Source organism: Phyllostomus discolor, chromosome 9 (genome assembly GCF_004126475.2).
Source record: "Phyllostomus discolor isolate MPI-MPIP mPhyDis1 chromosome 9, mPhyDis1.pri.v3, whole genome shotgun sequence".
Classification (NCBI taxonomy): Eukaryota; Metazoa; Chordata; class Mammalia; order Chiroptera; family Phyllostomidae; genus Phyllostomus; species Phyllostomus discolor.
The window spans coordinates 56,535,562-56,547,231 of NC_040911.2; the positions used below are offsets into that span (position 1 = coordinate 56,535,562).

At 39.6% G+C, this 11,670-nt stretch overlaps 1 protein-coding gene and 1 pseudogene across 1 annotated transcript; both read left to right on the plus strand.

The window, feature by feature from the left end:
- The first annotated feature begins 533 nt into the window (after positions 1–533).
- LOC114507036 lies at positions 534–995 on the plus strand (annotated as a pseudogene).
- Positions 996–5,007: 4,012 nt separating this feature from the next.
- On the plus strand, positions 5,008–5,436 carry LOC114506811 (cytochrome c-like). The gene has a single exon (XM_028524700.2). It carries the CDS (start codon positions 5,099–5,101, stop codon positions 5,414–5,416), a length of 318 nt encoding a protein of 105 aa, XP_028380501.1. The 5' UTR covers positions 5,008–5,098; the 3' UTR covers positions 5,417–5,436.
- Positions 5,437–11,670: the final 6,234 nt, after the last annotated feature.

The window sequence follows — 11,670 nt, forward strand, 5'->3', positions numbered from 1 at the left end:
TACAATCTTTTATATATATTGTTGGATTCAGTTGGCTAGTATTTTGTTGAGCATTTTTATATCCATACTCATCAGAGATATTGGACTTTATTTCCCTTGTGATGTTTTTTGTGGTTTTGTTATCAGGGTAATAATGGCTTCATAAAATGGACATGTGTTCCCTTCTTTCTCACATTATGGAAGAGTTTGCAAGAAATAACTACTAATTCTCTAAATGTTTGGTAGAATCCACCAATAAAGTCATCTGGGTCTAGGCTTTTCTTTGTGTGTAGTTTATTACTAATCAACCTCTTTTCTTGTTATAAGTTGATTCACATTTTGTTTTTTTAGTCAGTTTCAGCACTTTGTGTCTTTCTAGGAATTTGTCCATTTCATGTAAGTTATGTAATATTTTGACATAGAGTTTTGCATAGTATTGCTTTATGATTTCTTTTTATTTTTGTAAGTAATGTTCCTTCCTTGATTTCTAATTTTAATAACTTGAGTCTTGGCTGTGCTGGCCACACAGAGCTACCCAATGGCCCAAATATGAGATGGCAGAAGTGGAGGAGACACTGAAGCCACTTCAAAGCTGTAAGGGAGTACAGGGAATCATTTTGGTGAACATAAAAGGCATTCCCATAAAAGATACCATGGACAATTCCACCACCACACAGTATGCCAATCTCATGCACAACTTCACCTTGAAGTCCTGGAGCATGATGCGTGAATCAACCCCCATAATGACTTCACCTTCCTTTGAATTCACTACAAGAAAAATAAAACAATCAGATCAAGGCTATTTCCTGATTGTGATTAAAAATCCAACTGAATAAGCCATTCTCTTTAATCCACATATCATTCCTTCATTTAACTCCCCCAAGAATAATCATGTAAACTGACTGGCAGATGGAAATGGTCTTGAAGTTCATGGCAACCAATCCAGTGATCAAGGTGGGCTGCAGCTCTACCCCATCCCACCAAAGTCATCCCTCTATTCACCACTGCTCCTAAGTTCCCAGTAGGGCATTCTTTCATGTCCAGGTTTTGGAACAAGAGCTTGTGAGAAGCCCACACCCTGCTTCCTTCTGGTCTTAAGTTCACTTTATTGCACATGAAAAGGCTGTTTTCCTTTAAATAAAAATAACTGAAATGAGGATGGCAGAGGAGTAATTGAAAGCAACACTAACCTCTTCCCAGGACCAATTTGGAATTACAACTAAATTGCAGAGAAAGTATCCTGTGTAACCAATGGAACATTAGCTAGAGAGAAGCCTTATAACCAAGAGCAGACAAAAGAAACCACTTCACCACAACAAGACTTGTAGGGAATGTGGAGAAGGTGTGAGAAGGCTGACTGGGCTCCCATGGGTGACAGCTGAAGTTCTGGGGGTATTATTTCAGAGACCAGAGGTTTCCCTCTGAGAAGTGTGGGCCTAAACCCCAAGCTGGGCTCCCCATCCTCTAGCATCAGAGCCAGAAAGGAACCCAGATAAAATCCAGCGGTGAAAAGTAGCAAGGTTTCTGTCTGCCTGAGAGAGATGGTTGGAGACTCAGAGAGCCTCTTTTTTCTTTTTTTTTTTTAAAGATTTTATTTATTTATTTTTAGAGAGATAAGAGAGGGAGATAGAGAGAGAGAGAGAGAAACATCAATGCACAGTCGCTGGGGGTCATGGCCCGCAACCCAGGCATGTACCCTGACTGGGAATCGAACCTGCAACATTTTAGTTCACAGCCCATGCTCAATCCACTGAGCTATGCCAGCCAGGGCTTGGAGAGCCTCTTAAAGGGCCAATGCACAAAATTTTACTTTCAGACACTTACCCTGGGATCTGGCAGAGGGAGGGCAGAATGGACTACAGATGCTTGAGGAGAATCTGGGGTTGGTGGCTCTGGGGACAGAACTGAAGGAACAGCATCCAGAATTCCTGTGCTGAGTCATTTCCCGTACTGCAAAATCCACCTTTCTAAGGCAGATCACTTTTCCCTGAATGGCCTCAGCCTGAGGAGAAGCAATAGTCCCACCCACAGGAATGAAATGCTCCACCCTGTGTAACTTAAGCTGGCAGCTGATTACAGCTTGATTAGTTCAACAGCTGACTGACTTAAAATTGTTTAGTTTAACAACTACAATGAAACATACAAAGAAACAATAAAAATGGGAAGAAAAATAAACAAACACCAAATAAAAGAATAAGAGAATTCTACAAAAAAGAACTAGATGACATGGAGGCAGGCAATTTATCATACAGTTCACAGTCATAAGGATACTCAACAACATGAAAAAAGACATAGAAACCATAACAAGGACCAGTTGGAAATAAAGAGTGCATTTCTGAAATAAAAAATACACTGGAAGGAATAAAGAGTAGGTTAGATGAAGAGGACTGAATCAGTGATTTGGAAGACAAGGTAGAAAAAAACACTCAGGCAGAGCAGCAAAAAGAAAAAAGAAGTTTTTAAAAAGTGAGAAGAGCTTAGGAAACATTTTAGACAACATGAAACATAACAACACCCACATCATGGGAATACCAGAAGGAGGAGAGAGTGAGCAAGGAATCAAGAATCTATTTCAAGAAATCTTGACTGAAAACTTCCTTAATCTGGTAAAGGGAAAAGACACACCAATCCAAGAAGCTCAGAGAGTGCCAAACAAGTTGGACCCAAAGAAGACTACACCAAGACACATCATAATTAAAATGACAGGGCATAAAAACTTGGAGAGAATCCTAAAAGTGACAAGAGAAAAGCAGGTAATTACATACAAGGGAGCACTAATTAGACTGTCATCTGATATCTCAACAGAAATATTTCAGACCAGGAGTGGCGTGAATATTTGAGGTGGAGACTTCCGGCAAGATGGAGGCATAGGTGGACGCACCATACCTCCACACACAACCAAGATTAGAACAACAACAATTTAGAGGCAGAATAACACCCAGAATTGACAGAGAATTTATCTGAATGGAAGTAGGACAGCCAAGAAGTTGAAGTAGACCCATTCATCCAGACCGGTAAGAGGGGTGGAGAGGAGCAGCCGGGTGCGGGTCACGGGCTGGAACAACAGGGAGAACTGGGTGCATAAGGCAACCGGGAGCAAGTAAGGCACCTGAGGCGTGCAAGATCACAGCGGGTGGACCCTGAGCATGCAAGCAGCGGCTGGTGGACCCAGTGAGGCAGCGATTGTGGACCAGGGCAGAGCGTGCAAACCAGGATCCCAGAGAAGGGACTGAGGTCCCAGGAGAATGGAGCTACCACCATTGTTCTCTCCCACCCCCACCCCGACATACAACATCACAATCTAGCGACTAGGGTGCCCAGCCCTGGTGAACACCTAAGCCTCTGCCCCTTACCATAACAGGAGCGACCAGAGAGAGAAAGAGAGAGAGAGACATGTCTCAAACAGAAAAACAGATCAATGCCCCAGGACTCATCCTTTTGAGCGACCAAGAATTAGCCAATCTATCATATGCACAATTCAAAACACTGGTGATCAGGAAGCTCACAGAATTGGTTGATTTTGGGTGCAAATTAGATGAGAAAATGCAGGCTACCATAAAAGAGATGAAGGAAGATGCATGGAGAACCAATAGTGATGGGAAAGAAACTGGGACTCAAAATAATAGAGTGGACCAGAAGGAAGATAGAATCAACCAAGCAGGAAAGCATGATGAAATAAGAATTCAAAAACATGAGGAGAAGCTTAGGAACCTCCAGGACATCTTTAAACGTTCATACATCCGAATTATAGGGGTACCAGAAGGAGAAGAGGAAGAGCAACAGATTGAACTCATATTTGAACAAATAGTAAAGGAGAACTTCCCCAATCTGGCAAAGGAAATAGACTTCCAGGAAATCCAGGAAGCTCAGAGAGCCCCAAAGAAGTTGGACCCAAGAAGAAACACACCAAGGCACATCATAATTACATTAGCCAAGGTAAAAATGAAGGAGAGAATCCTAGAAACAGCAAGAGATAAGGGGACAGTAACCTACAGGGGAGTTCCCATCAGACTGTCAGCTGATTTCTCAAAAGAGACCTTACAGGCAAGAAGGGGCTGGAAAGAAATATTCCAAATCATGAAAGGCAAGGGCCTGTATCCCAAATTACACTATCCAGCAAAGCTTTCATTTAGAATGGAAGGGCAGATAAAGTGCTTCTCAGATAAGGTCAAGTTAAAGGAGTTCATCATCACCAAGCCCTTATTTTATGAAATGTTAAAGGGACTTATCTAAGAAAAGAAGATACAGAAAAAAACATGTATAGTAAAAGGACAGCAAACGCACAATTATTAACAACCACACCTAAAGCAAAACCAAAAGAAACTAAGCAAACAACTAGAACAGGAACAGACCCACAGAAATGGAGATCACATGAAGGGTTAGCAACAGGGGAGTGGGAGGATAAGAGAGGGGGAAAAGGTACAGAGAATAAGTAGCATAGATTATAGGTTGAAAACAGATAGGGGGAGGGTAAGAATAGTATGGGAAATGTAGAAGCTAAAGAACTTATAAGTATGACACATGGACATGACTAAAGGGGGGATATGGGTGGGAGAGGGTGTATGGGTGGAGGGGAGTGAAGGGGGGAAAATGGGACAACTTTAATAGCATAATCAATAAAATATATTTAAAAACAAGAAATACTCGAGGTGATGAAAAGCAATGACCTACAACCAAGGCTACTTTATCCAGCAAGTCTATCATTTAAAATCAAAGGAGAAATAAGGAGTTGCACAGAAAAGAAAAAGCTAAGAAAGTTTGTTAACTCCAAACCAGTACTGAACCATGTTAAGGTCTTGCTTTAAGAAGAGAAAGAAAAATAAAACAGAAAAAAAAAGAGTCTAATAATAAAATAACACTACATATGTATCTATCAACAATCACTTTAAATGTAAATGGTTTAAATGTTCCAACCAAAAGATACAGAGTAGCTGAATGGATAAGAAAAACAGACCCATATATACGATGCCCCCAAGAAACTCATCTCAAATCAAAAGATACACACAGACTGAACACTGGTACTTAGGCATGGACCGGTGTGTCCTTGGGATTAGAGAGCAGGACTTTGGCTTGTGAGCAGGAACTTCTGTGTCTCCCCCAATGAAAGAGTGATTTTAAAATGGGTGATGTTGAGAAAGGCAAGAAGATTTTTGTTTGGAAGTGTAACCAGTACCATACTGTGGAAAAGGGAGGCAAGCACAAGACTGGGCCAAATCTCCATGGTCTATTTGGGCACAAGACAGGTCAGGCCCCTGGATTTTCTTACATGGATGCCAACAAGAACAAAGGGATCACCTGGGGAGAGGCTACGCTGATGGAGTATTTGGAGAATCCCAAGAAGTACATTCCAGTAACAAAAATTATCTTCACTGGCATTAAGAAGTGTTCAGAAAGGGCAGATTTGATAGCTTATCTGAAAAAAACTACTAATGAGTAATAGCTGGACACTCCCTTATTTTTTACAAATGTCTCGTGACTTTTTTATGTCTACCATATTTAAATTGATCTCACACCCCACAATTCAGATCATGAATGGCTGATAGAATGTTTTTTTTCCCTTGAACACAATACAAGTTTTTTTAATTCTTGTTCAAGTACAGTTTTCTGTCTTTTACCCCCATCCAAGCCCACCCCCCCATCCTCCCCACCTCCTTTCTGTTTCCGTGCCCCCTTGTTATTGTCCATGTGTCCCTTTTACTTGTTCCTGCAAACCCTTCCCCTTTTCCTGTGAAATTCCCTCTCCTCTCCCCTCTGGTCACTGTCAGCCTGTTCTCTATTTCAGTGTCTTTGTTTATATTTTGCTTGTTTGTTTTGTTGATTAGGTTCCTGTTAAAGGTGAGATCATGTGGTATTTGTCTTTCACTGCCTGGCTTATTTTGCTTAGCCTAATACTTTCAAATTCCATACATGCTGTTGCAAAGGTTAGGAACTCCTTCTTTCTTTCTGCTGCCTAGAATCCCATTGTGTAAATGTGCCATAGTTGTTTGATCCATTCACTTACTGAGGAGCATCTAGTTTGCTTCCAGCACTTGGTTATTGTAAATTGTGCTGCTATGAACATTGGGGTGCATAGGTTGTTTTGGAATGGGGTTTCAGGGTTCTTAGGATATAATCTCAGCAGTGGAATTGCTGGGTCAAAAGGAAGATCCATTTTCAGTTTTCTGAGAAAATTTCATGCTGTCTTTTATAGTGGTTGTACCAGTCTGCAGTCCCACCAACAGTGCACTAGGGTTCCCTCTTCTCCACAACCTCTCCAACACTTTTTGTTTGTTGCTTTGTTTGTGATGGCCATTCTGACTGGTGTGAAGTGGTATCTCACTGTGGTTTTAATTTGCATGTCTCTGATACTAGCAATACTGAGCACCTTTTCATGTGTTTCTGAATCCTCTGTATGTCCTCCTTGGAGAAGTGTCTGTTCAAGTCCTTTGCCCACTTTATAATTGGGTTGCTTGTCTTCTTAGAGTGGAGTCGTGTAAGTTCTTTATATATTTTGGAGATTAAACCCTTGTCTGAGGTATCATTGGCAAATATGTTTTCCCATATGGTTGGTTCTCATTTCAATTCAATACTGTTTTCTTTAGCTGTGCAGAAGCTTTTTATTTTGATGAGATCCCGTTTGTTTATTCTTTCCTTTATGTCCCTTGCCCTGGGGGATGTATCAGTAAAAATGTTGCTACATGAAATAGCTGAGATATCCTGCCTATGTTCTCCTCTGGGGTTTAATGGTGTCACAGCTTATATTTAAATCTTTTATCCACCTTGAGTTTATTTTTGTGTATGGTGTAAGTTGGTGCTCAAGTTTCATTTTTTTGCATGTAGCTGTCCAGTTCTCACAACACCATTTGTTGAAGAGATTGTTGTTGCTCCATTTTATGTTGCTGTCCCCTTTGTCAAATATTAATTGACCATAGAAACTTAGGTTTATTTCTGGGTTCTCTGTTCTATTCCATTGGTCTATGTGTCTGTTTTTATGCCAGTACCAGGCTGTTTTGATTACAGTGGCCTTGTAATACATCTGGATATCAGGTATTGTGATCCCTCCTACTTTGCTCTTCTTTCTCAAAATTGCAGCAGTTATTCAGGGTCGTTTATCATTCCATATAAATTTTTCAAGTGTTTGTTCTATGTCTGTGAAATATGCCATTGGTACTTTAATAGGTATTGCATTGAATCTGTAAATTGCTTTGGGGAGTAGGGACATTTTGATGATGTTGATACTTCTGATCCATGAACATGGTATATGTTTCCATTTGTTTGTGTCTTCCTTGATTTCTTTCTTCTGAGTACAAGTCTTTTACCTCCTTGGTTAGGTTTGTTGCTAGGTATTTTATTTTTCTGGGTGCTATATAAAATGGGATTTGATAGAATATTTCTTTTGGACAGTTCTGATTTAAATAATATTGACCTGTAGGTAAATGAATATGATCAGCTTTTTGAACTTTGATGGTAATTTCGATTTAGCAACTGCTATCACTGTTTTCCCCTTCTAAAAAATATTATTGGACTTGGTTTGTAATTTTCACCTTTTCACATAGATGGTGATTGCTATCTCAAAATCTGTAGGAGATTGTTTTATTATTTAGATTTATGTAAGTGGTTATACATACATTTTAAATACTGAGAAAATCCCTTCACTCTTTACTAGAAAAGCAAGACTTGCTTGTGTTTCAAATTGTTTTCATTAGCCTGTGAAAAGACAAGGGCTGAAGAAATGCTGGAAGTTTTCATTTTATCTTTTTGGTCCTAACTATGCTAATTTAATTAAAATATCCTGTATCTAAACTGTTGCCTTTAACTTAATGAATGGCACTTTAGTGTGGTTTGTGTATAATATAAAATAAAGAATATCTAACACTTCTCCCATTTTATAGATGATCTATAAGGTCAGATACTTTGACGAGATAAAGTAGCAAACTTTGAATTCTTTAAGTCAGGCTACGTTATAATTCAGGATTGTCTTGAACAGCTATTTGAAAATGACTAGAGTTACTACATATGTATGATTGATAATGGTGCTTTTGCCAAGTCACCAGAAGGATTAAAGTAGAGGAGAATAGATTGACACAAAATTGTAAATTGTGTGATTATAAGGCTTAGGATAATTAAAAACAAAATCATAGATTAAAAAAAGATAGAAAGATACACACAGACTAAAACTAAACAGATGGAAAAGATGTTTCCTGAAAATGGAAAAGATAAAAAAGCTGGGATAGCAGTACTTATACCTGACAAAATAGATTATAAAACCAGGCTATAGTAAGAGACAAAGAAGGACACTACATAATGATAAAGGGAATAATCCAACAAGAGGATTTAACTTTTATGCACCCAACATAGGAGCACCATATATGTAAAGCAAATATAGATGGACATAAAGGGAGAGATTGACAGAAATACAGTCATAGTTGGGGATTTTAACACCCCATTGACTTCAATAGCTAGATCTTCCATGCATAAAATCAACAAGGAGACAGTGACCTTAAACAAAACACTAGATCAAATGGTATGATACCTTTAGAACATTTCACCACAAATCAACAGAATATACACAATTTTCAAGTGCACATGGAATGTTTTCTAGGCTAGACCACATGTTAGGACACAGAGCAAGTCTCGATAAATTTAAGAAGATTGAAGTCATATCAAGCATCTTCTCTGACCACAAGCTGTGAAATTAGAAATCAATCACAAGAACACTGAAAAATAAACAAAGATATGGAAGCTAAATAACATGTTATTAAACAATGAATGGGTCAAAAATTAGATCAAGGAAGAAATCAAAAGATAACTTGAAACAAATAACAATGAGGACACAGCAATCCAAAATCTGTGGGTAACTGAGAAGCAATCCTAAGAGAGAAATTTATAGCATTGCAGGACTATCTAAAAAAAAAAAAAGCTTAAATAAATAATTTATCTTTACACTTAGAGGAATAAGAAACAGAAATAATAAAGATCAGAGCAGAAAAAACAAAATGGAGTCTAAAAATGTGATACAAAAGATCAATGAATCCTAGAGCAGGTTCTCCAAAATAAACAAACAAGATTGACAAATCACGGGGGGGGAAAGAAAGGACTCAAATAAATAAAATCAAAAATGAAACAGCAGAAATGACATCTGACACCAAAGAACTATTCAGGCTTGCAAGGAAATATTATGAACAACTATGTGCCAACAAACTGGACAACCTGGATGAAATTGGATAAATTCCTGGAAACATACAATCATCCAAAACTAAATCAGGAAGATTCAGAGAATCTGAATACACAGATTACATCTAGTGAAATTGAAGCAGTGATAAAAAAAATTAAAAAATACTCTCAAAAAAAAAAAGCTCAGGACCAGATGGCTACTCAGATGAATTTCACCAAACATTCCACGAGGAACTTTCACCTCTCCTTCTCAAACAGTTTCAAAAAAAGGTGGAAGCATATTTTCAAAAACATGTATAAAGGACACATGGACAAAACCAAAGGAGGGTAGGAGCAAAGGGTGGAAGGATGGCTGGGGTGAGGGCAGTGGTGAGAGTGGAAATGGAAACAACTGTACTTGAGCAACAATTAAAAATATGAAAAATAGAGACTTCTGGCCAAGATGGATGCATAGGCAGACACACTGTGCTTCCTCACACAACCAAAAGGACAACAACAAATTTAAAAACAAAAAACAACCAGAACTGACAGAAAATCAAACTGTAGGGAAGTCTGACAACCAAGGAATTAAAGAAGAAACATTCATCAAGCCCAGTAGGGTGGGTGGAGATGGGCAGCTGGGCAAAGAGGACTCACAGGAAGAAGGAAGCTGCTGGACTGGGGCCAGCAAGGCAGTGGCTGACAGACCCAGGGAGGTAGCAGCTGGCCAACCAGGTCCCACATTTGTGTGCAGATAAACCAGGAGGAAAAACAACTGGGAATTGAGACAGGCCATGAAACCCAGGGTTCCAGTGCAGGGAAACAAAGCCTCAAACCTCTGACTGAAAACACCTGTGGGCATTGAGGCATCAGGAGAAACTCCCAGCCTTCCAGAAGAGTTCATTGGAGAGACCCACAGGGTCCTAGAATGTACACAACCCACCCCCAGGGAATCAGCACCAGAAGGGTCCAATTTGATTGTGGGTAGTGGGGGAAGTGACTGAAAACCAGCAGAGAGTGGAGCAAGCAGCATTATTCCCTCTCAGACCCCTCCCCCACAGACAGTGTCACAACACAGCGACGTGGGTTATCTTGCCCTGGTAAACACCTAAGGCTCCACCCCTTACTACATAACAGGAACGCTGAGGAAAAAAAAAATGGCCAAAACAGTTCAAAGCTCCAGAAAAAGTACAACTAAGCAATGAAGAGATAGCCAACCTATCAGATACACAGTTCAAAACACTGGTTTTCAGGGTGCTCCAGGAACTCACTGGGTAATTCAACAGCATAAAAAAAGACACAGGCAGCAATGAAGTTTGCATTATGTGAAATAAAGAAAAATCTACAGGGAACCAGCAGTGACAGGAAGGAAATCAGGACTCAAATCAATGGTTTGGAGCAGAAGGGAAAAAAAAATTCAACCAGAACAGTATGAAGAAACAAGAATTCCAAAAAATGCCCTGGCTGGCATAGCTCAGTGGATTGAGAGCGAGCTGTGAACCAAAGTGTCACAAGTTCGATTCCCAGTCAGGGTACATGCCTGGGTTGCAGGCCATGACCCCCAGCAACCGCACATTGATGTCTTTCTGTCTGTGTGTGTGTGTGTGTGTGTGTGTGTGTGTCTCTCTCTCATCTCTCTCTCTCAAAAAAAAAAAAAAAAAGAATTCCAAAAAATTCTTAGGAGAGGCTTAGGAGCCTTCAGGACAACTTTAAACATTCCAACATCTGAATCATAGGGGTGCCAGAAGGAAAAGAGGAAGACCAAGAAATTTAAAACTTATTTGAACAAATAATGAAAGAGAACTTCCCCAATCTGGCAAAGGAAACAGACTTTCAGGAAGTCCCAAAGAAGTTGGACCCAAGGAGGAACACACTAAGGTACATCATAATTACATTACTCAAGATTAAAGAAAAGGAGAGAATCTTAAAAGCAGCAAGAGAAAAGGAGACAGTTACCTACAAAGGAGTTCCCATCAGACTGTCAGCTGATTTCTCAAAAGAGAACTTACAGGCAAAAGGGGGCTGGAAAGAAGTATTTGAAGTCATGAAAGGCAAGGATCTACATCCAAGATTACTCTATCCAGCAGAACTTTCATTTAGAATGGTAGAACAGATAAAGTGCTTCCTAGATAACGCCAAGTTTAAGGAATTCATCATCACCCAGCCCTTATTATATGAAATGTTAAAGGGACTTACCTAAGAAAAAGAAGATAAAAAATATGAACACTAAAATGAAAACAAATTCACAGCTATTAACAACTGGACCTAAAAAAAAAGCTAGGCAAACAACTAAAACAGAAACAGAATCACAGAAATGGAGATCACAGGGAAGGTTATCATTGGGGGAGGAGGAGGGGAGCAGAGCGGGGAGAAGGTACAGAGAATAAGTAGTGTAAATGGTAGGTACAAAATAGACAGGGGGAGGTTAAGAATAGTATGGGAAATGTAGAAGCCAAAGGTTGTATGTGTACAACGCATGGACATGAACTAAAGAGGGGGAATGCAGGTGGGAGGGGTTGTGCAGGGCAGAGGGGAATAAATGGAGGAAAATGAGACAAA

Coding starts and splice junctions, on each gene's coding strand:
- LOC114506811 (XM_028524700.2), top strand. CDS start 5,099: ATGGGTGATGTTGAGAAAGGCAAGAAGATTTTTGTTTGGAAGTGTAAC.